This window comes from Pseudopipra pipra, chromosome 11, assembly GCF_036250125.1.
Source record: "Pseudopipra pipra isolate bDixPip1 chromosome 11, bDixPip1.hap1, whole genome shotgun sequence".
NCBI classification, from domain to species: Eukaryota; Metazoa; Chordata; class Aves; order Passeriformes; family Pipridae; genus Pseudopipra; species Pseudopipra pipra.
In genome coordinates this window covers 244,570-269,737 of record NC_087559.1, presented here as the reverse complement: position 1 = coordinate 269,737, position 25,168 = coordinate 244,570, and the positions used below count along the sequence as shown (strand labels likewise).

At 42.1% G+C, this 25,168-nt stretch overlaps 1 protein-coding gene across 3 annotated transcripts in view; it reads right to left on the bottom strand.

Annotated features, from left to right (window-relative positions):
• Positions 1 to 25,168, bottom strand: part of FGD5 (FYVE, RhoGEF and PH domain containing 5) — an 80,320-nt gene that overhangs the window by 9,590 nt on the left and 45,562 nt on the right. For 2 of the 3 annotated variants that reach the window (XM_064667027.1, XM_064667029.1), the window contains exons 6-16: positions 23,548 to 23,699; positions 21,457 to 21,613; positions 20,961 to 21,048; positions 18,046 to 18,096; positions 16,499 to 16,557; positions 13,281 to 13,352; positions 11,694 to 11,762; positions 8,271 to 8,354; positions 6,604 to 6,683; positions 2,327 to 2,426; positions 43 to 180 (exon numbers count right to left, since the gene is read on the bottom strand). In XM_064667027.1, the coding sequence (XP_064523097.1) occupies positions 43 to 180; positions 2,327 to 2,426; positions 6,604 to 6,683; positions 8,271 to 8,354; positions 11,694 to 11,762; positions 13,281 to 13,352; positions 16,499 to 16,557; positions 18,046 to 18,096; positions 20,961 to 21,048; positions 21,457 to 21,613; positions 23,548 to 23,699 (1,050 nt within the window). The remainder of the gene's footprint in view (positions 1 to 42; positions 181 to 2,326; positions 2,427 to 6,603; positions 6,684 to 8,270; positions 8,355 to 11,693; positions 11,763 to 13,280; positions 13,353 to 16,498; positions 16,558 to 18,045; positions 18,097 to 20,960; positions 21,049 to 21,456; positions 21,614 to 23,547; positions 23,700 to 25,168) is intronic. The other variant, XM_064667028.1, reaches the window with a different exon arrangement.

Below are 25,168 nucleotides of genomic sequence, written 5' to 3'. Positions count from 1 at the left end.
GAGGTGCGAATAAAGCCCCCTAGAAGCTTGTACAGCTCTTACCTTCCCACAGGCATGGCAGTGATGTCGCCTCAAAGTGAGCGTAAAGTCACAGCCACAGTTCATGCACATCATGACATGGGACACAGGTACCAAAGTAGGAGGCCTCTCACCCAAGGGTATTCCAAGCCTTTCCCTTAGCTTAAAATCAAACAAGAATAAATGAAAAAGCATCCGCACTTTCAAAGTGCACTCAGTCAGCCCTGTTCCATCCCATACAATTCTCATCTCATTTCAATCTACCTTCTGTTAAGATCCCCAAATTTCCTCATTCTTAATGCACTTTTAAGTGACATACAACTGCTTCAGCACTGAAAGATTAGTACGTGGCGCTCTTAAAGCCAGAGTCACAACAAGTAAAAATCCATGCAAATCTATTTTTGGTGAGATCCTGACAGTCTTCCATGCCAGACAAGTATCTGATTATCTGCATATGAAAATTACAGGTAAGAACATGAGTTAAACCCATCTTTTTGTAAGAAACTTTTGAAATAATATCCATAAAAATAATATCCATAAAAATAATATCCATATCTACAGCTTTCAATCAAAAAAGTACCTGAGCTTTTTATGTCATTACACCTTGGGACAGTTCTGTGATGATGCAACAGAGAGTAAAGAAAACATGAAAACCAAAGATGAATTTACCCTCCCCTACTCCTACTCCAAATCTGATCCATGCTTTCCATGGCTGATCTGAATATATGTAAGGAGCTTTAGAAAAATGCATTCACTTTTCCCAGTTCTTGGAATGCACTGCATCGCAGTATTGTTCAGGTGCCTTTGCTCAAGCCCAGGGAGCCATGGTCCACGTGGAACTGAACCCAATCTAATAAACTGTGCTGAGAAGCTATGTTACTTCAGGTTCAGCACCAAAGTATTAGGGGCCCTCCACTGTCAGTTCACAGCAGCTCAGCATTTGGCACAAATAGCACAAACTCTTGTGCTTTTGAAGGACTGTTTGTTAGGAAGGTTTCCTATGTGGAAATTAGACTTCTGCAGACAAACAGGATCTAAAGACAGACAAATGAAATTCCTCCAAATTTTCCTCATGTGCACATTCAGGTTTACATCAGAAGCAGAGCTGGAAAAGAAATTATTTTTTCATTTGTTGAAAAAGGATTTGGTTTAGATTGCTGTACTGACTAATTTCTATCTTTTTCTTGCTAAATATTTGAAAGTAGATTAGATACAGGCCAGAAAAAAAATCCTGTTTTGGTTTTGAATTAATTTTTTACTTTCTGAGGTCTTAAAAAATTTCAAGTTTAATCACAAACTAGTTGAGGTTGGAAGGGATCTCTGAAGGTCATGTGGCCCACCCACTCTGCTCAGGTGCTACTGCTATGTAGCACCTGTTGGCAAGGACTGTGTCCAGGTGTCCTTTGAACATTTCCAAGGATGGAGACTCCACAACCTCCCTGGGCAACCTGTGCCAGTGCTTGGTCACCCTCAGAGTGAAAAAGTGTTTGCTGCTGTTTGAGGGAACCTCCTGTGTTTCAGTTTGTGGCCAGTGCCTCTGGTCCTGTCACTGGGCAGCCCTAAGAAGAGCCTGGCTCTGTCTTCTTTGTACCCTCCAGGTACTTGTACACATAGAGGAGATCCTCCCTGAGCCTTCTCCAGGTTGAACAGTTCCAGCATTCTCAGCCTTTCCTCATGGGAGAGATGCTCCAGTCCCTTATCATCATTTTTGTTGCCCTTTGTTGGGCTTTTCAGCATTTTCATGTGTCATACTGAGGAGCCCAGCACTGGGCACAGCACTCCAGATGTGGCCTCACCGGCACTCTTTCTTATTTAGTAAAACTGAGGTTCTACATAAGCTAAAATAGCATTTTTACTTTTTATCAGATGCATTCTTTGCCTTCTTAACTGAGCATAGTACAACTGAAAATAGTGAGGTAATAATATACATAATTGTGCTGGTACAATTGCAAAATTGCTAGTGGGGTTTGCACTGGCAGTTACTTTATTCTGTGTATGATATTAGTGTAACTAATGGGTAATTTGGGGTTTTTTACATCTATAAAGTTTGTAGCTATTTTTAATTAATCAAAAATAGTTACTGGTTTGTCCTTCAGCAAAAGCCACAGAGTATGGAGTGTGATTAACATTTCAGAGGTGGCCCATGAGCTGTGATGAGTTTCATTGTTCAAGCTTGGCATACTAGTTTAAAAGAAAATAGAACATCTGGCTACTAGGAATTCTGAATTTTATAACCCTCCTTCCTTCCTCTCTCTCTTTCTCTCCCTCCTTCCCTTTTCAAGCATTGAAAGACTTGGCCTCCTTTTACCTCCACACTGCTGTGGAAAGTCGAAGTGTTGTGAGCTTTGTAGTCATCTGGGATGTGTCTGCTGATGCAGTTGTACCAGTCATCCCTTTCTGAGCAAGAGCTGTGGAATGAAATACAACAGAGCAGTCAATGCCATGCACAGTAGGGACTGAAACAAGCTGGTCAGAGGAGAAAAGCTTTACTTTATGAATGTTTGCTTTCCTGCACTATTGCACTGAACTGACAGTTTTCTGACCAGGAACAAAATTGACTGTTGAACATATTCAGCACAATGAGTAGTGTAGCTCCATGGTTAGGACTGTGACTTAGAAGGAACTAAATGCTCAGAAAAGTTTTCAAAGTAGTCTCTGATTTTGCTGTAAGCTGCTCAATCCTAGATCAAACAGGACAATATGAATTGTCTCTTTTTGTCCTGTCTGCTCTAGCTTTTAGGCACTCTATTGCACATAGCATTGGCATGGGTTGCTCAAGGTAAGTGTGTTTCTGCTCATCTCTATAGTGGGATGCTCAGATGATCTGCATATTGGGAAATGCAGAAGCCTGTCACCAATGGTACAGGTGTGAATGCTTTCATTTTCCTCTAGGTCCATCACAGATAACCTCCAGTCTCCTGGCAAGAGGCCAAGACAGCAATTTGGGAAGAAAGTTGTGCATTCCCTGTAGTTGCAGGTACACATGGAGGCCAGTAGTTCTCCAGATTGGCCCCTAGATGCCCCCTTTGCACAAGGCAAAGGAGTGAACACTTTGCATTTCCCTGCCAGTCCAGCTATCCCCAAAAAGCCAAAGGGCTCTTAGTGCCTGTTCCTTCCCAGATGCATTCACTCTGTTACAGCCATGAGGTGTCCTGCTTGTGTTAGCTAGTTTTTCTGCTGTGACTTCAAACTATGTGCTTCCTGTCCATCTGAAACTCTGCACAGTTCTAGTGGTTTCTAGCCTCAGTCACCGGAGGGAATGTAACTCAGTGTGGTCTGCCTTCCCCAGATCATACCAGCCACTCACATTAAAGCTATCCACTAGACTTTGTTGTAAAATCTAGTAGTGGCATCATTGCCAGCTGCTGTTCAGCTGTGATTTCCTCACACCGCCCTCACGAAGACCACCAAACAAGATGTCTGAGAACAATTTGTGTTTTGTGGTCTTAAAAAAAAAAAAAGGGCACAAAGAGAGAGGGAGTGCCAGATTTTCTTGATGATCTTTGACTTGGCATCCCTCTGCACCATGAGCATAAGCCCTTGTCTCAAAAACACCAGCCTCTGCAAAATTCAACAAGCCTGGAGCAGAAACTCAGAGCTAGTCCATGTACTGCATATAGGCTAACCTCTGGAAGCCAAGGGGCTATGTCACAGGAGATCATCTCTGTCAAGACACCCACTACTAGTCATAGAATCATAGAATGGTTTGGGTTGGAAGTGACCTTAAAGATCATTGTGTTCCAAATGATCTGCCATGGGCAGAGACACCTTCCACTAGACCATGTTGCTCAGAGCTCCATCCAGCCTGGCTTCATCCAGCCTAGTCACACCGTATTTCTACCAAAATTACTACCTGTCAAATTACACTTTCTAAGAAATCTGAAGATGTCTGTATCTTCCAGACGAATCATGTTCACAGCCAGGAGTCCTGGCTTAAACCTTTCTCTTGCTAATTCTTTCTTGGAAATTCTCTTCACTTGAGTATTAAGATATGATTAAAACAAAAAACAACCAAAAAAACAAGGGAAACCATGGCCTATATAATGATGTAAATTAAAGCCCCATTGGGAAAGACAGGTAAGAGGGACAGCCTACTATTAAAAGCCTCATATCCAACTGACCCCTTTAACCTTTTCTCCACTCCATTAAATATCTCTAGGCAATAATTGTGGGTTATTAGCGACTACATGTGGGAATAACCCCATCTGCTGATAAGGTAAATTATGTCAGTTGGCACTGGCCCATTCCTAATTAGGTATTTGACTGGTTGCTTCAAGGCTCAGAGGAATTTTTGCTGAACTTCTGAGGCTCAGAGAAGCTCAGCCTGTGATTCACCATTGCCACATTTGGTCCTTGTGGAATTTTTGGGATGTATCTTTTGTGCTGAGCTATCAGTTATCTATGTTGGCTTATATATTCTTCATTAAACAAATAGAGAAGGTCAAATTGTCACTGCAGTAGGGGACATCCACGGAACACAGAAATTGGACTGAGATGGGATTTTGTCGCAGTGTTACCACTATCACTCTAAATTAGCCTTTGAGGAGGTAACATTGCTTTCTCCTAGTGCTCTGGTATTTTATATGAGCACCACATGGTTATCCCTGTGTCCAAGAAGAATATTTTTGAAATGCAAATGAAGATATAAGAGCAGTATAAGCCTTCTCCATAAAGGTGCTGTGCTCAGATCTGTTAGCAGCTCCCTGCAAACCAATAACGTGTTTCTTCAGGTGAACAAGATATTTTCAGCAGGAAGTGGAAATATTTTACAGTGCCATCTGCTCATATAACCATGCTGACTTCTGAGCTTTGGTCATTCTTAGTCTACTGCCTTTAGTCCTTGGTGCTCATGCTGTATTTCCTCAGTGCATTCACCTTGTCTCATACCAGTATAAAAGCACTGAGGCTTGTGCTGTGGTTGTTAACAAGTGGCCTTCAGTGCAGACTTGCAGCACCTTGGTGTGAGCAGTAAAATACACAGTCTTCAGGGACACTTAAAGCTTTCTGGTACATTTCTGCCTTTGGTGCTTTTTTTGTGAGTGTGGCAGGTCAAGAATGTTGTGCAGTGGGGTTAGGAGAGCATGCTGACCAACTGGTGTATCAGTTCTGCCAGCCAGTACAGAAAGAGAGAGGAAAAAATGTTTGGGGTGACTTCTGGCAGACCAGTCCCAGAATGAGCAGCACAAGGAAGGGAAAGGGAATCTGTCCCAGTCTCCATATGGCTGTTATCAGAAGGGCAACCTTAGTCTCAGGCCCTGGTCCTACCTACTACCAAATAAACATAGCTCATGGTGGCCTCACATGCTTTGTTTAGGCTAACTAAGCATGGACTTGATATGAGTACAAAAGGCAAAGAAACATCCTAACAATGCAAGCAAAGTGTCCCAAGCTGCTCACTAGGGATGCCAGCTTAGTTGCCCTGGCTAATGGGGACGTACAGCAGTTATTTCCCCTCTGCAATACAGAAGAACTGTATACATCCTGCTTTTGTAACTGGCAGGTAACTCAAAATTACTGTGTGTATATTTTAAGGACTGTGATGAGTGCACAGGTCTAAGATAATCTCAGATATGGTTATGGTTATAAAAGGAAATGGACCAAAAGGCTTTGACAGATAGCTGAGCATGGCCCACAGATGGTAAGTGCTCTGGGAAGGATGAGAGTTCCAAATTCTGATTCTGAATAAGAAAGTGCCCTCCCTGTCTTTTTCTTGCACTGTGTAATTTAGGAAGTCTGCTGTGTTTCCAGGCATTTTGTAGTTGGAGACTGGTGGTGGGAAAGTCAGTGTGTAAAAGCATTGAAGACCTTGTTATTTGGAAGACTTTTAATACCACTGCTAGTGTGCTATGTCTTTTGTAATAAATTACACATGGAAATCAAGCCAGCCACCTCTCTGCTATAGCTGTAAGTAAATTTGCAGGATAATTTTGGACTAGAAGCAGGAAAAATACTGATCAGAAGCTGACCTATAATCTCTTTTTGGCATTAGCGTGTAATCCCAGGACAGAGATCTTGACTCCCAGTCGCAGTCAGTACTAGCAGTACACAAACCACAAACTCATTAGGGAAATTTCTTTTATTAGAAAAACCATGAGCTTGCCAGTAAGGTTTAATTCTGGCTTTGTCATTTAAGCACTATTAAATGCTTTTATATCTGTTGCATGGTATTACCTAATTACTATTTTCTCCAGAAGTTTTGCAGCCCCAGTGGTATGAGGTAACAAGGGAACTTGTAAGAGGGAGATATAACATACTCTTAGTGTTGCAGGGAAAGCATGTGAATGATAATGGAAAGTACTCAGGTTTCTTAGTAACAAACATTCTTATCTTTCCTTTCACTTTAAGATGTTATCAAGACCCAACTTCTAATCTTTACTGAGTACATTAATTGAATTAGTTGTAGTTTATGAGCCTCACATTTATGACTGTTGATTATGTAATCAAGTACTCAGCCATTGTCTGTCACAATAGCAGATCGATACTGAGTTAAAAAAGAATGAGACACCATTTCAGTCTTGGGTATTGGTTGGACTAATCTAGAGACACAGCTCTAGAATGTAACACCCTCTGCCATGGGAACAATACCTTGCTGACAGGGTTAGGCAATGTTCATCATATTCAATCTTCAGGACGTTTTGGGCTTTTTCTGTCATTGAGCGACTGACCTAGAAACAAATGCCATGAACATGAATGTGGACATGAGTTAAACTGTCTATAACCAGTACACCATACAAGTCTCAATGCATACGGATCTAGGATGTCCCAGCCACCTTTGTCATATTTCAATGCAAAGAGGTGGGCAGGTAGGGGTTTTTTGTTTGCTGTATTGCTGGTGTAATGAGGAATGCTCTCTATTTCAATTGGTGCTAAAGGAAAGAAATAATTTTATCCAGCCTATAAAGATAAGGATAAAGTATCTATCGGGGTTCAGTTTTAATGTGACAAGCTTAGGAGATGTTTAGTCTGACAGGTGTCAGAGCATTTTGGAAAAAGTTATGTCTATGCTTGTAATGAACAGAAATCTCTTTCTGACATGCAGACATTCTACAGCGAAACACTTCAGTTCAGTGAATGCCTGTCTGCAGCAAGGCTCTTTAGGAGCAAAAAAACCCAACAAACTTAAAAGCTACAGCTCATCTAAAATCTTTTCCCTGCCATCTAGTGTATTAGTTGCCTGCTAATAGCAGCAGTCACTGAGGAGAAACATAGCTTCATGGTTTCATACATTTTTATTAACAAGCATCATTATGCTAGTGACTCAATGTTTCAAATATACCTCAACAAGTACCTGCTCTGCAACTCCTTTTCACTTAACGGTAGAATGTTTTGGCAATTCCTACACCAGATGGGATCCCTGAGTTAGTTTTAAGCTATTGGGTCCCTGGGGTTATCAGGCTCCCACCTTTTCACAATACCTTAAGTTTCCCCTGTTATTCCACTGGAATTAATGATTAGTAATTCTCATCTCGTCTGTTTTCTTGATCATCAGACACCTGGCTTGTAATTTCAAATTCTGTTTCACAGAAATGCAACTTGGCATATTAGCTATAGAACAGTTATGAAGGTTCTTGGCAGGAGGTATGGCTAGGTAAGAAGCAAAGACCCCTCCAGTCCAGTATCTCCTGTTGCACAGGTACTGGTGCCAATGGATGCTTAGGGAAAGAGTGTAAGGACAGATGAATTGTGTCTGCAATGTATACATTTTTTGAAGAAGAGACTGTGTTTATATCACTGCATGAAATCGCTCCCAATACACCTTATCCCCATAAAGTTGGCTAACTGCTTTTTGAACCCATTGATGCTTTTGATTATAACAGATAAAAGGCACATGAAAACCAGGCTTGTGTAAATTTTGAGTAGCAGGAGTTTAAAACCAGGCAGACTAAGCTCTAGTGAATATGTTGAAGGGAATGATCATGCATTGGCTGGAGATATGAGGAGAGGAATGGACAAAATGGGATAATAAATCTTTTCTGTTTCCAGTTTCATGATCAGATGGTAACTGCGATTTTGGCTTGTATTATTTATGCAGCCTGCATAAGGCTGTCATACTAAGTCATAGACTTATAGATTATCTTTTTATGTTTGTTTTATATTATTCTTCCTTCTGTCTCCTGTAAGAGGCAAGGGAATCCCCTGATAACAGGTCCATTCCCTCTTTCCCCTTGCTGGATATGAGACATAAACCAGCAAAGCACTAACAGCTCACTATAAAACTTTAATTCCAGCCTATAATACAGATGAGGCATTACCTTCATGCCTGACACAGCTAAGGTGTTTTTCAGTCGGTATTTGCCATCCTTCTGGGGATATGTGTACAGCAGAACATCATTCATCTATATGAAAAGAAAGACAAAATCAATAATTTGCAATATGGCTTGTAGGCCTGCCCATTACTCCTGAGGGGGATACCCAGAACAAGCAGTAACTTGGTGAACTGCTGAGACTGTTACTAAAGACAGGCCCAAGCTACACAGCTTAGATCAAGACCTGCATTTACCATTTTTGACTGTTGCTAATGGCTAAGCAAGGAGAGAATCAGCTCTTTTTTTATCCAGTATGGGTGAAACAGCTACTTGTTTTAAAGGCAATGACATGTTCAAGTTGGGAAGGCAGCTTCTGCATTTACTGCCTGGCAATACCAACTAACTGCCCCTTGAGAGGGAACTGAAGACCCTAATGATGTCTCCCCTCAGTCTCCTCCAGGCTGAACAGACCAAGTGACCTCAGCTGCTCCTCTTATGGCTTTCCCTTAAGGCCCTTCACCATCTTTCTTGCCCTCCTTTGGATGCTCTCTAAGAGCTTAATATCTTTCTTATATTGCAGTGACCAAAACTGCTCCAATATTGGGCGAGGCCGCCCCAGGGCAGAGCAGAGCAGGACAATCCCCTCCCTGGCCCGGCCCGGGGATGCTGGGCCTGATGCCCCCAGGACAGGGTTGGCCCTCCTGGCTGCCAGGGCACTGCTGACTCATGGCCGACTGGCCACCCACCAGCACCCCCAGGGCCCTTTCCTGGCACTGCTTTCCAGCCTCTCATTCCCAGTCTGTCCATCTGGGATGGTTGCCTTATCCCAGGTGCAGAATCCAGCACTTCCCCTTGTTGAACTTCCTATGGTTGATGATTCCCAACCCTCTGATCTGTTGGGGTCTCTCTGCAGGGCCTCCCTGCCTTCAAGGGACTCAACAGCTCCTCCCAGTTTTGTATCATCTGCAAACTTGCTATTATCCCTTCCAGTCCTGCATCCAAATCATTGATGAAGATGTTGAAGAGCACAGGGCCTAAGATGGAGCCCTGCAGCACTTAGGCACTAAGCCTGAGCAAGTGAACTCCTAAGAGAGATTTTCAGGATTCTGACATAATCTGTTATGGGGTTTCTTGAACAGCAAATTCCATTTATTTTATGTATTGTAAAACTTATATATTTCTTCAAAAAGCAGCTTATTCTTTTATTACTGTTGATTAAGAACGACAGTGTGGTGCATACTGTTGTCATGACAGCTCTGGTTAATATTCCAAGATTTTACTAAACATTAATGATGACTTTCCTTTATAATTGCCCATTGGAATTTTTTTCATCCTTCTGTTTTAGTACACCAAAGTATGTAGCAGTGGGCTGTGACTTAGAGATCCCACAATCCACAACTTGACACAGTGAAATTATGAGAAATATTTCAAAGCTTGTGAAGCAAGGCATATGTAATCATGAAGAAACAGAGGGTTTGCACTCGCTGCTGTCTCCTTTGCCACATCTACAGAAGAGACCTGAGTGGTGACCATATGATTGGTATGGACGGAACTATTGTCAGTACCAGTGGTTTCATGCATCCTCCTGCTTCACACTGCACACTGTTCCCTGAAGCAGTGAGGACTGGGCCATAATAAAAGCTGATCTTGGAGCCTCTCAGGAATCTGCAGTAGAAGAGATGGACTGCCAAAATCCTTAAGGGAGTTCCCACGAGTCTTTGGGCTTCAGACTCATTTCCTGTTTGCCAGAATACTTTTGAATAATTGAGATCCCTAGACTGCTCAGAGTTCGATATTGGAGGACATATTCTTATTCTGCATTGCTCCATACACACACACACGGTCCCCCAAGTAACAGCTGACAACACAGAGAAAGAAGGATACCCATGTTCTTTAATTCCCTTTTTTCTGTTACTACTTTTTTTATAACTCCCTCTGTTGTGACAGGTACCCAGTAACATCAGAGGTAAGTGCAAGTTTTCTAACCTACAGTACTCAAATGTATTGATCCAAACAAGTTTATGCCCTGCTGAACTGCTGGCATCCATAAGTAATGTACTTTCTGTCTAAAAGCTTCACCATGTTTGGTTTTTCTGAATGTTTTAAAGGCTAGTTCATTACGACCCCTGTGTTCTTCTATTCAAGTCTGAGTTAAACATACCCCGAGTGTCAGTGGAGCAGCCTGAATATGTGCTGGAGCTGCATTTTCCAAGCTCTGACTCCAAAGCCTCCTATACTCCAGTCCTGCCAGCTAGAGCATTTAAGAGTCTCCCATTTGATAGCAGCTTCCTGCATCCCACTTGCAACACAAGCAGCCTTTGTAGAGAAATTCTTAGAAGGGTGAGATAAGAGACAGTGTCTGAGTTGCAAAGTTGTCCATACTGTGCTACACAGAGGCCCCAACATCCTTGTAAACAGAGACTGGACTCAGGAAACAGATGCACAGCAAAACTCACCAAACATCCTGCCAGGAAACACCAGATTCAACAATACCATCAGCCTGCACAAAACAGACAGCTCAACTGACCTTACACACACCATACAGCCGCAGAAACATAGGTCCATCAAAAGCCCTTAAATGTGTGTTCTACCCTCTCATGCCTACATGGGCTGTGCACAGACATACTCCTTATGGGTGGAGATATATTCAGAACACAAGCACGCACACCACCAAAACACATCCTGAAAGCACAGGCCAAGTAGGAGTCTGGCATGCACCCAATTTTTAAGGCATATTCTAGTTACGGCTTTAGTTTGGTGGACTCATCCCCTGGGATGAGTAGAGGTTAAATTCTCGGGGTTATTCTTCAGTGTGTACTCTTGCACTGAAATTCCCTCCAGGTCCTGGTCTTGATTTAGCTTTGGTCAGAATAAGTTCGCTACTAAGAACTTCAGAAAATGCTCTTCATCTAAAAATCTGTTTTGAATAGCTACACTGAGGCAATGCACATAGTTATCAGGTAATTTACATAGATGTGGACAGCAGGAACTAAAACCGAGTCCTTCAGCATCAAAGATACAAATCTCTCCCAAGTGCGACCAAAGAAAGCTTTAGCAGTAGGGTATTCCCTCTTGCTTCTGAGCAAATCTCCTAAGGTCTTAGGACTTTGAAGTGTGAAGCTTAATTCCTGAAGGTATTCAGGAGCTCACATCCTCCCAGTCTCCTTGGAAACTTGCACTCCTTTGCAGAATTATGGCCTGGTCAAGGCAGTATGTGAGTGTGGCACAACTGGAGGGCTGTACAGCCCATATTCCTGTATGCAGGGCCAATGGGACATGTGAGAGGACTACAGGCCCTGTTAGCAACAGGAACTGACTCACCACATCACTGCCGATGGTTACATGACTTGAAGCCTGAAAGTTTCTGCCAGGGTTCAGGGCTGCATAAGTGTATGGGAAGATATGAGACAGTAAAAATATAAATCTTACCAAGAACAAATGCCGAGGGTGCCTGGTTTTGCCAGAAACTTTCATCAGCGTTCCCTCTTTAACAAAGATCTGAAGGAGAAAACAACAGATTGTAATCCTGAGACTCCTTATTCTAAATCTTACTGACAAAAGAGAATATTCCTCCTGGGGAAAGAGCTACTCCAACTGCATTCATCAGCACAGGAGGAGATAGATAACCTCCACACCTGTTTCTAGCATTACTCCTTATGATCTGGTTTAATCTTTGCCTGGATTAGCCCTGCTGCCCTCTATGACTTGCATTTGTGTCAGTACAAAATGGATTGGAAGCCCACTTGTCCTCAGCCCACTGTTTCTGCACTGTGGACTGTGCTCCGAGGTGAGTGTGACAGATTGCAAAGCTAACACATAATGGGCTTTAGAAAAGAATTCTTGTCTTTAAAATCCTCTAAAATAGACAGACCAAAGAGAAAAGTTGAAATCTTCAGTTTCAGCATTCTACATCCACCTAACTATACCTGCATACATAATCTGTACATGTTTGCAAGCACAATACTTTGTCAGTCCATCTTGTTACTGTGTATGTAGGTAGGACTGCATATGTAGGCAGCTAAACCAGCACACTAGAATTTGATTGCAGTAACATTTGAAAAGGTCTGGCATAACTGAATTACATCAGTAGATCAACAATCATCTATTCTTTTCAGATGAAGAACAGAATCTGGTGTAGTTTTCCACTCAAGGAGAGTTTATAATCAGAGGCCAGTCCCACAAATTCTTTATGCTGAGCTTTGCAGAATTTGTCAAAGCATTACCTGGTAAGGGCAAGTGAGGATACCTTCTTAGAGAGAAAAACAGAGGTTGACTGTACTATTTGTAGTATTTGGCTGATGAAGATTCTTATGCTATGAGTATGCATGCCTAGGAAATTGCTTCATGAGTTTTACTAAATATATTGCTGGACTTAAGGGAAATTCAGAGTTGCAGAATTCAAGAAAGAAATCTTTTGAAGTGTAGAGGCAGGTTGGAACTGAGGAAACTGGACAGGTTTGAAAGCCAGAAGAAGAAATTTGCATTTGATGTGGCTGGCAAGACAGAGCTGTACATTCTCTCACATTTCAGTTGATGTGTTGCTTAAAAATAATGACTTGCATTAAAAGCACCACAGGGGAATGGTGAAAGTAAAAATATGAAAACAAATCATTTCCCCTGATTTTAAATCTTACCCAGCCATATAAAACTCTGAGCCTTTTCAAGCTGTAAGCAATTCCTGCTAGTGTTGCAGCCTTTTGACAGGAGTATATAAGGAGGAAAAGAGCAGTTCCATCAAAATACACTACACTTGGGGTGACTGAGAACAGCTGGAGTGAAAAATCAAATGGCTGCTCTGTGTAAATGCAGAGACAAGGCATGTCTTTCCCAGCCCGAGGCTCTCTTTGTGCACTGCCAGAGTGATGGCTTTTTACACAAACCAGTGCTCCAACTCTTATCACAGTAGCTCAGTAAACACCACCTGTAGAGGCCTGAAATCTAGCCATCCACACACATGGAGATATAGGTGGCCAGAAACAATGCCCTTATCAGCATAGGTCTGCCTGCAGTACTCACCCTTCCTGGCTGGAGGAGGCCACTCTGCCCTCTCACACTGTGCTCGATGTGTACCAGCTTCTGCAGGTTTTCCTGGGGGACAGAAATAGCGTTTAGAAGACCACATGGAGAGTGGGTTTAGACAAGCAGGCAAACCTTCCCTCAGCCCTCCCCACCATTTTATTTCTTTAAAACTGATATTACAGAATTAGGTTTCAGAGAGAACTGAGACCAAGTATTTTATGCCCAGAAAGTCTTCTTCCGGTTTTCAAATTTTATTAAACCTCATCACAGAATCACAGAATCACCAGCATTCAATCTGCTGTGGCCTCCTATAGTTCTGTTACCTCTGATCTCTCAGTTCACCTTCCAAAGGGCCTGCTAACTTCATACAGTATTTATACATTGGCTTCTTTGCTGACTTTTTGGCTCTGGGAACTAATAAACTAGAAGCAGAGGCAAAGTGCAGTATCTGCCCCAAAGGCTTGTGCGTTAGGGCCATGACACAGATAATCCAAAGGAGGCTTTGATACTATAAGACTGTTGCTATGATTATCTGGAGGTTTATATTCTGTGATACTGAATTAATACCTTTGCAATAGGGGATTTAGAAGGTAAACTAGTAAGCAGGCAATGAAGCTGCATCTCTGTTTTGATGCTTTGCAAAAATCATGAAGTATGATCAAACTCTGCTATTATTAACTGTTTACCTGGCCTTAAAGCACAGTCATTCAGTGCGCACTGGCACGAGGCACCAACTTATCTATGAGGACGGTAAATAAGATTAATCTAGAGAAGCCTGTGTTCTCATTAAAAAACAAAAAATGCTATCAGGTGAATATATAAGACAAAAGAAGAAGGCATATCTGTACTTTTGCAATATTGCTAGTCTTTTCAAATCTCCTTCCATTTTGCAGGTGAGGCTGTTAAAACAGGCTTGTGCATAGCATTCAGCTGTGGTTTTTATCTGATCAGAACAGTAGAATGGGCTGCCCAGCAGCAATGAGTCATTGCTGGAATATGCCTAAAAGGTAGGAGTCTCCTGTCTAAGTTAGCTGTTGTATCCCAAATCCTCACTTATGCACCCAGATAAACTGCAGATTAAGGATCATATTTGACACAGCATCATGACCTGACAAGCCTTTGAGTACAGATTTCTGCTACACAGGTAATGGTCTGTTTTCCTTTGCTCCATTGACTGGCATTAAGATACCACTGGGATTAGTTAGAGTTGATTAGATCATACAGTGTATCTGCCTGATACAAATCAGTGCTGTCTACAGAATCAGCTAATTAAGAAAGCTATCACAGATACCAGAAGGAGCATATCCATATCAACATGATGGTATGTCAAGGCTAATTTACCTGGATTTCAGCTAACACAATTAATGTACCTATCTCAGCTTGCTTTTAAGATAAGCCTGAAATGCCTCCATATGTTATTGCCCTAGTGAAATATTACACTTGTTTAGCATGATAGTAAGTTTAGTTCTTAATCAGTAACTGCATATCAAATATATGCAAACACCTACAAGGCTTGACCAGCACAGGGCTGCATTGTTCCCATCCAATATAACTCACAGTTGACACATTTTCAAGAATTTCAGGTGTCAAGTATCTCTTTTGAAATGCAGGAAGCAACAAATGGAATTTTTCAGGTCACTTTTAAAATACTACAGGCCAACAAAATGGAAACAACATATAAATTAATAGCACAGGAAATATCAGGGATCATGGGACAGCTGACATGTGCAAAAGATATTTGCAAAGGACTTTCCCATCACTAAAGGGTATTTTAGCCCTGGCAAAAGTTGTCAAATTGACAGCTTCCACAATGCAAACCTGATCTTCATCCACAGAAAAGGCAGTGCCCTCCTATGAGCACACTTGTGCCAACACTAGTACTACTCATTTGGCTTTCTACACGAGTGAGAGAAGTTGCTGCAGCTCAGCTTTTCTCAGGACTGCTGGCAGAGATGCCTGTTGAAATGCTGATGATTGCAAAATGGACACGTGTTCACCAGGAAATGGACAGAGAAGTATCAAACTCTTTTCCTAAAGAAAGTCAAACAGCCATCACATGTGAAGGACAGTGGTTTATCTGGGAATGTGGGCAGCTGGGGGGGGTATAGTTCCCTACAGTTCGCCTAAATTCCCTGTCTATATATTTTTCTTCATCGTCCTTAAAACTATCATCATTCTCCTTTCAAAGATGCTTCACAAGCTACAATTAAAAAATAAAAGCAGAGCTCCACCCAGCTAATACTGCAGATGTGGGTGGCTGACATCCTTCTCTGGCCATTTTAGCAGTGAACTTGCAGCTTTCATAATTTTATCATTATGTCTATGCAGGAAGACCACCTTCCCAAGGAATTCACCAGCTGTTAATAGCAACAATGATTTATAGCTCCTAGCATTGCAGGGCCTCTAACAGATCAGTAGACGTTCAGTGAGCAATACAAACTCTGCTCATCTCCTGGAGTTACAGATAGACATAATGCTCTCGGTGATGGTGGGCCTTACACCTCTGTTTGCACATCTGTAAATTGCAAGTAATATTTTCCTACCTGATGAAAATGCTGTGGAGATAGTTATTGTCATAATGTGCCTGAAAATCCTGGGTTAATAGTTCCCAGAGAAAAACTGCTACAGTGTTATTATCATAAAACAAAAAAAGCTAGTAATGAGTCATTTATATTCATTTGTATTCATTAATATTCTGTGTTTATATTCAATGCTCCTGTCAGATTTTCAGAGTGTAGTTTGATGAGCTGGTATATGGCAGCAGCAATCTTCCTCCTTCCCAGTACATGCCAAGTCTAAATTATTGCTTAGAACTTTAACCAAATACACAACAAGTTATTAACACTCTAAATTGACTGACATTGTTCAGTTTCTTCTGTAATTAGAGTAATTATTTGCCTTTTTTTTTTAAAATCTGAGAGAAAGAAAAGAAGTGCTGGCTGTCTAGAAATAGAACCCTGAAAATTCCCACCTGTTCCTTTATTGCTTTGCATAGCATTTCAGTAACCCCCAAGAGAGAAACAAAATTGTGCTGCTGGCTATGGTGTCTTACACCATAGGGCATAGACCTACTTCATATCTGCAATACTGTAACCCAGATCTGTATAAGCCTTTGAGTTTCACCATGGAGGAGGATTCAGAATTTAGCAGAGATACGTATTCACTACAGCAGATGTCCAACAGTATTGATCAGGAGAGCTCATGGTAGGACTCACCGCTTGGAGCATGCTGTCATTGGCTCGGTCCGTGATTTCAGAAACAATGAATAAGGCAGCTGAGGAATTAAGCAAAATGAACACCACATATCACATAAAAGAGTAAGAGAACAGCCGAAACCCCTTCTGTTTGCAAGGGCATCCTTAAAAAACAAAAAGCTCAAGCTCCTTTGATTTCTTTGGCACCTTCATAATGCAACTGGGCAGAAAATTTGACATGGCACACAGTGCTTTCCTCCCTTCCTCATTCCCTTCTCTCAAACTGTATCATACTTGTGCTGACCCAGAGAGCTTATGAGGTCCCTTTTAAGCACCTAGTGTGGCACAAAATCTTGCAATGTTTTCTAGTTGCAGATTTTTGGCAACTGGAGCTTGTGGTAGGGAGAGATGTACAGTTTAAGGTGTACCTTTTACTGCTGAGGGAGAGGACATGGCATCCCTTTCAGAATGAAATGTGTATGAAGTGGTGACATGAATTAAATCCTGGATTCTCCGCTGACAAACAACCTGGAATAGGGTATGTTTGCTGGCCCTGAGAGCAGTGGCATAACATGGCTTGGGTCTTTATTTCACATCCCTTCCGTTGTGAAACAGGGCTTCCTATCAAACCTGGGAGCATGCTAACGATTGCTGGCCAGAAATGGGACAAGCATGTGCTAACCACAAACAAGATAGGCAATTGTGGCCAGAGGGCTTGAGGGTCCACCATGGTGTTGTTTAAATTACTAGTATAGCTGTAGTTCTACTGTCAGTGACTAGAGTCCTAAATCTTGCATGAGTCTCTACTCTTGGTCAGAACTGACTGACTGAATTTCAGACAGCCACAGACATTATTCCTATGACTTGGTTTGGATTTACACTCAGTGTAAGAGAAGTGAACTAGTTTCATTAATACAATGTTATTGCTGCTTACTCCAGCCTGGAAACTACTCCCACAGAGGCCACAGCTAAACCTTGCTTTGACTTCAGTGAGAGTAAGAGGCTTCTGTTTTATCTGTCTCGTGTTGGAAAGGATGATGTTAGCAGTTGAACATCTGGATTTGTTCTTGATTATGCAGAACTGATTTTTATGTAATGTCTTTCAAGTTTATGTAGGCTTAAGGAATCCAGAATAGAGATACACGATTCAAATCTCCCGGGTTTCTCCAAAGTTCACAGAGCGTAGCAGGCACACCATAGGTAACAGTACAAAAACAAGCAGGTGGAGCCATCCCAGTTCACTTAACAATGATCAGGCCAGATATGGACAAAGCCAAAGAGGACTAGGATTTCCTCAATGACTGGGCCAGAACTACAGTATCTGCACCATGCCTGTATAGATGATATTCTCTTCTTCCATAAGTTCCATCATGTAAAAACCATAGGAAGCCCACGTTTCAATGAAAAAAGGGTTCTTGTCCTAAATAACTTGTCTAAATTAGTAATCAGTTCTTACAGATCTTACATTTAACCTACTAACACAAAATGTTCAAAATAATCATATACTACCAGTGTAGGTCTTGTGCCTCTTTACAAGCAGCATTTTTGTTCTACCCATTTCATTTTACCTTGTGTGGCTTCATACTCTGTAGAATCAGGACAAAGATTATTCAAGTAATCTGTAGAAAATAATCCAACAAACACAGACATCCAATAATCAGAATACAGATTGACATAATTTGTAGTGCTGTTAGCTAAAACATAAAATCCTAATCATAGAATCCTAGAATGGTTTGGGTTGGAAGGGACCTTAAGGATCACCTTGTTCCAACCCCCCTGCCATGGGCAGGCACACCTTCCACTAGCCCACTTTGCTCCAAGCCCTGTCCAACCTGGCCTTGGACACTTCCAGGGATGTCCCACATTACTTTGTTGCCAAATAATTAAGTGTATATAGCCTATTTCCAAAGAAAAACTCATCTTTGACTGCATTCTACTTTGAGAATCAAAGCAAGACCACTGATACAGATTTGAACTCCTCATATAATTTGGCAGGTATAAATGAATAAACAGTGACAACAATGTTTCTCAGTCTGGAGAATTGCTGAGTAGCACCACTTTACAAATATTTGTTCTTCTAATGAATTCTGTTTTCCTATCTGAATTAATGCTATATGTATAGTTATAATAAATAAATCATATGCTTTTTATGGGCACAGGAAGGAGACTCTGGTTCTAGGGTTCAAATGATTACTACCAAACTCAGTCATATTCTGAAAATAGGTTCTGTAAAACAGATACAATAGGGCTTAGAGTTACAGCAGTTATATTTGCATTATATACAAACCTTTAACCTGTCTGGACTACTTTTCTTGGATCATATGCCTGTTCTGTGTCTGCATCTTTATGCTTTTAAAGAATGCAGTATGTGAGTGCCACAGCTCTAAAAGCCTAATCTAGAAATACCTCATTCTTATCTTGCTGATGAATCCAGACTCCTGAATTCTGCATCCAAGAAGTAAAGTAGACCTCTGTGCTGATAATGGTGCTGTGCATGGATGTCTGTTCCCTTGAATGCCCTATCCATACACGTTTCTCTTTCTAGTGCTGTGCCCTCCCTGGCATCCTGAACTTTACCTGGCTTTTACCTGCATTCTGGAGAGCATCTGCCTGTACTCAGGCAGGCAGGAAGGGGTTGTGCAGTGTCATCAGGCAATATTTAGTGTTCCTTTTCACTGCTGCAAGCCCTGTTCTTAGCTATGGATTGAGTGGGCAAGTCCTTTTGGCTGTGGTGCATTAATTGGCAAGCAATATCCTAATAAATACCAGCCTTATTTGGTAGAAACAGCCAGTTATGAACACACAAATACACCTGAGAATCTGAAAGACTGCACCGTTCCAGACTCCCTCTGTCCTAACAGGTAAAGAGTGGCTTGGTTTCTTGAGGTGAAGAACTGAAGCAGTAAAACTATTTTCTGTAATATCTTAATCCAGCAGACCTTATCTCACTACACACAAAAGTTTTCATTTTCCCAGTTTCTGTCAGTACCTAGGACAAGGAGGATCTGAAGTCGCTTCAAGCATAGATGAAATCTAATCACTGGAGCTTCACTGAAGCCCTTCCAGCTTTCTTCCAAAATACCATGCTGCATGTTTGCAATTTATTCTTCTGGACCACAGAAATGGGAAGAGAAAACAGAGGATAGTGGGGGTATTTCTGATGGGGATATGCCAATTCCTTTTACTTTGATGCAGTATTTGTGTGCATGCACTACAAACACTGTAAGAATCATGTGAGACTGCTAAGTACTGCAAGCCACAAGTCTGGGAAGTTGCCCTTAATGTAGACACATCCAGAGAGGGAAGCAAGTCAGACAGGAATAAAGTCCTACTATTGGCATCTGGTGTTCGTTTGTATTGCTCGTACTAAAAAAGCAAACCCAGCTGAGAATAATGAGTTGCATCCTTGATCAAAGTGTCTGGAGCACGAAGAAACTGATGTTAATCTATGCTGTCAGTAAAGTTTTCATATGGTCACTTTGTTCTGCTGCATTTATAGGAGCCCCTTCTAGTATTCCATGCCCTTCATTGGCTGTATGGGCAGGGTTTATGGCTTCCTTTTTATTGTCCCATGCATAACTCATCTTGCATCTCTCTTCACCCCCTTAAATACATACTCCCAAAGCACTTCTCCATCTTTATGTCTTTGGATCCTTGCTCTTTTGTGTTCTGACTAAATTACTTGACAACACTGGGACTCATTGTTACATTTCATAATTTCCTTCCCCAGCCAGTTCTAAACTTCCCAATTCCCTCTAGGGCCACATCCTGCTTCAGAAAGCCTGCCCCCCTCACAGGCTCAGGCTTGCTAGATTTGCTGTGGCTTGCAGAGAAGGAACACAACCCCCCCTGGAGAGACTCCAGGTGGGAGTTATACATATGGTCCTGAATGTAAAGGGAAGCTATTACTGTAAATGTAAAATCTGTAAATGTGAATTTGTATCTCTGTCTCCTACAATGCAGCAAAACTGGACTGGGTTTTTGACTTATCGCTAGCCTTAGGTGTGCTGTTCACAGGACTTAGGGTACAGTACTGAGTACCACTGCTTTGTTGATGAAGGAGGTGGTACTTGCCACTGTCATACAGGATGCAGTGCAGAGTATCCTTGCTGAGGCCAACTGTCTTCTACTGTCTCTGATAATTGCCCTTGACACAATAAAAAATCAAGCCTGTTTCCTGGCAGTGAGGCTGAACTCTGCCTCTTCTGATTCACAGAAAGAAAAAGCCAAGATGGAATGGCTAAAAGCACCCGACTACACTTTTTTGTGACCTTTCAACATGGCTGTCTTGAAGAAGTGCCTGCCTCTTCCCAGGCTCCCTGACATTTCCTGTATCCTGTACTAATCATACTGAAGTTCCCAGGAAATCCCACACTGCTTTAGCTCTATTTTAGCTGTCTTGGCATCGATGTGTAGCACAGTGGAGGCACAGAACATCTTGGCTGTGTTTCCATTGGGTACTTTTGAGAGTGATTTTACTGACCTGTGAGCAGCACACGATACTGGAAGACACGCTGCACCACTTTCAAAAGCTGGTGTTTCACACTCTGAGGGCTGTCACCAGACCTCTGCTGTCCTCAGTGGAGGGGAAAGAAAACACAAAAAGCAGGGGAATGTGAGCTCAACACCAAACTATCGTCATATTTATAGTTATTAACTCTAACACATCCTCAAAGAGCTTGATAAGTTACTAAGTGACTGAGAAACCACTTCACTATGTTTCAACAAAATATACTCACAGATCTGTAAATTCACCAACATACATTCTGTGTGCAAACACAGGGGTATATGGGCAACAGATACAGAAACAGAAACACATCATGCACAAGTGAACTTCTCACTTCAGTTCTAGCACCAGGATCTGTGAAGATTCTACCCTATGTGTGAATACTGGTGGAGTTGCAGAAAAAAGTATCTTTTGAGTATTCCCCATGGCAAAGCCATGCATTAGTGCAAGTAAAAAAACATGGGAGCCTTACCTCAAACTCCTGCATCATGGTAGCCAGTTGGGAATATTTAAGGCACATTTCATCTAGCAAAGACAAATTCCTGTCAAACTGCACAATGTATGCTGTGTGGTGATTCAGCCTTGATTTTCTGGAGAGAAAAACATCAGCAACTTTCTGGTGTTCCTCCCTACGTCCACAGAAAGAAAAGAAGCAGCAAATAAGTAACTAACTAACTAACTAAATAAAAAGAAGCAGAGTGATACTTCCTTCTTATTGTATTAGATCCCCAGTGGCTCAGCACACTATGCAGCTACTAGGTTAAATGGCAGGAAAGAGGGAGTGCTTCTGTGACAGACTGGACAACAACACGGGCTGCTATAGAATGGGCACCGTAAGGAGGTGGTCCTTTGGCTGTGCCTCTGCCACAGCAGCACCATGTGTCCATAGTGGGCCCTTCCAGGATACAGCTCCTGCTTCTGTAAACAGACCCTTCAGCTGCTGCAGTGCTTTGAGCAATGTTTGTGGGGGAGAATATGACATCTTCTGTTGTAATACCAGATCTTCAGGTCTCCTTCACTGCCTGCTTCTCAGCACTGCCTTACCACCATCTGTCTCAGATGCACGGTATTGAAATTTTTACTGAGCATGTACAAGGAGAGAACAGAACAAAATCTGAGATCACGAAAGAGAAATCATACTTAATAGAGCAACATGAGTTCCTGGGAATGTCCAGAACAACATGGGTGTCTGGGGGAGCGAAGGCATAGGGAAGGACTTACTGGAAGCTTCAAGCATGGTGGAGACCTGGGACCCTGTATGAGTGCAGATCTGTCACATATGTCATTCTGTTGCGTTGGCACCATTTGCAATATAGTCCTGTTTTACGGAGTAAAACAGAATGCCACAGAATAGTTCTGGACAGAATCTTAGGGCAGTTCCAGTTGTGTCCCTTTTGTCTTAGGGAACATGTAGCATGCTGTTAGAATAGGGCTGTGGCTTCTTTAGAACACAAGTCATTTTATATCCCAGCTGGAAACACCACTTCTGTTTGTGTTACAAGTGTGTAAATCATAAATCATTGATGACATGGTCTTTCTGCCAATAGCCCCTGGGTGGACACAAACCAATACACAACTCCCTTTAGCCTTTTCTTTCCTTGTTGTGTGCTTTGACTTGGAAGTACAGAGCTGATGAGGAGAGCTGTGCCCTGCATTTAAGGTTGTTACTGAAAAATTCTCCTCATCTAACTGACTTCCTTAACTGCTCAGTGGCAGTGCTGAGGTAGGATCAGCCATTGTCCATGACCACTGTCTCCTGGAGTCCAGCAAGGTGGAGGTGTGGGGCTGCAGGGTCCATCGGAAGCTGGGAAAGCCAGAGTCATACAGTCTAGGCCAGGGGCCGTGCTGGCTGCTGTAGGTTCAGTCAGCTTGGGTCTGCTGAGGTAATTTCTCTTAGATGTTTTTATTTCGGCAGTTTGGTAGAATAGAGCCTGGAAGCTGGCTTAAGTCAGAGGTCTCTTTAACTGAATGAATTTTGGAGCTTTGTCTGTCTTAGGCATGATCTTATTCTTTCATGGAAAGGCTTCGCCCTGTAAGGATGTTTGGCTTAGGTGGAGTCCCTCAGCAGGCTGCCAGCGTCTGTTTGGCTTGGAAGCGCAGCCTCGGTGCTGGGAGCGAGGGGCTGTCCCTCATCTGAGAGCTGCACAGCTGCTATGTAGATTTCTGTAAGCAGATGATCTTTAGGATCTGATGTCTGCTGTTCCTGCTTCCCAGAGCATGAGTCTACGACCTTCAGGCCAGGAGTGTGAAGCCACTTGTGATAACTATGAACTGGCAGAGGGGAATGCATACGAAGCAGGCTATCCTCACACTGACTGATGGAGCCATTTCAGGGTCATGGGCTATAACTGCACAAATATTTCAGTATTTGATTTTTTAGCCTGACAGCCTCTACATTTACTTCCTTCCTGTCTGTATGCAAAATCTACGGAAGTAGTTCAGGTTCTACTCCTTTCATCTCTGCTGGAATCCCAGCCTCCCTGCTGGTGGGGAACAGCAATGAGTTCACCCATCTGCTGTGGAAGGTATGTTAAGGCCATTGAACCATGCCATCTGTACGTACCATTTAAGGACTCTCTCTTCCAGTTCTCCCAGGATGTCTTGGTGTAATTCATAAATTTCAGGGAGTTCATTTAAGCCCTGCTTGAGTTTAACAACTTCTTGTTCATTTTCATCATCTTCTCCAAGCACTTTCAAGATGCCTTCATAGAAATCCTGTGAAAAAGGATATGGAAATTGGGCAAACAGACTTAAAATACCTTTTCTGAAATGATTATTACAATTTCTTGATTCTTAAACTATGCTTCCTAGGAATTAAAAGATATGCCATAAACTGTGATAGAGTGTGTTAAGTATGGCAAGGAGATCATAGCACGTTTTCTTCTATCCATTAGTTCATACACATTTTCTGCTGAATTCCCCAATGCTGTCAACCTAATATTGAACATTTCACTTGATCAAGCCATCAGACCCTTATGCATACAATGAGTTTGGTATCTGTTTATTTACTTTGCCTTTTACCACTGTTTTTCTTGGTGTAGTTGGTTTCATTTTTATAGTGTTTCTTAATCCCAAACATACTTTTTAAAAATGAAGGATGAGATTGTCCTATTGGTTCATTGCATCCAACAGCTTGACAAGAAAAACATGAATGTCTACATGCCTTGTGCTAGAATTTGTAACACTTCTGAACTTAAAAAGAGGAAGAAGCTATAAATTTAAGCTGTGGAACAAATAATTTTCCCTATGAAACTTAATTAGGTCCTTTATTCCTTGTATTAAAAATGGTTTTAATCTTGAAGTGGTTTATAAATTACATGGGCACATATGTAGCCAGCTCTGGTACATAATAGGGCACCTATTTAAGAGTACATAGCAAAAGGTTTCCCCAGCTTTGAGCTGGAAGTGAGGAATAAGGCTTCCATCTGAAACTGCAGTGATAAGATCCCAGGCATTAGAAAATCACCCCAGCAGCAGCCAGCAAATATTCTGAAGGTAAACCATTGCTTAAAGTCTCCTGCATTCAGAGCTCTCAATGCTGAAATGTTTTCAGGTCAAAGCCTGATTCCTACAGAATCCTTCTTCTCTGACTCAGACTTGTAAAGGGGCCTTTGCCATCCCCTGGATACAACTGAGAGACTTTGGCCAACGTGCTGCCATGGCCCTTTCCAGGTTCTTACCAGCCGCTGCTGTTTCCCCTGCCTGCTGCTGCCACACGTGTCCCCTCTTCACAGGCAATGGCTAGAGAAGCTCAGGCACTTCAAGCTGCCTGGGCTTTGGGGAGGTCTGAATCAAACTGTGGCAGTGGGTGCAAGGTGAGGCACAACACAGGGCAGGCAGGCTGATGCTGTGCACAGGTATAGCTTTGCTGCTGAGCAGCGTGGGGCAGGTTCCTAACCCAGGGGTTCTGCCTCCCTTTGCCAGGAGCCAAGGTGCTGTCACCACATGCTGTATCTCCATGGCAGTACCTGGGGGTCAAAAGCAGCAGCTTTCATTCAATGAAACTAACAGAGTGTGATTTCAGCACCCACTTCTTCAGTATTACTACAAAGTACAGGTGTAATAGTGTTATTATTAAAACTAATAACAGGTGTAATAGTGTTATTATTAAAACTAATAACAGGGGTAATAGTGTTATTATTAAAACTAATGTTTTTTTAAAAAATATATTAAAAAAACTCTCT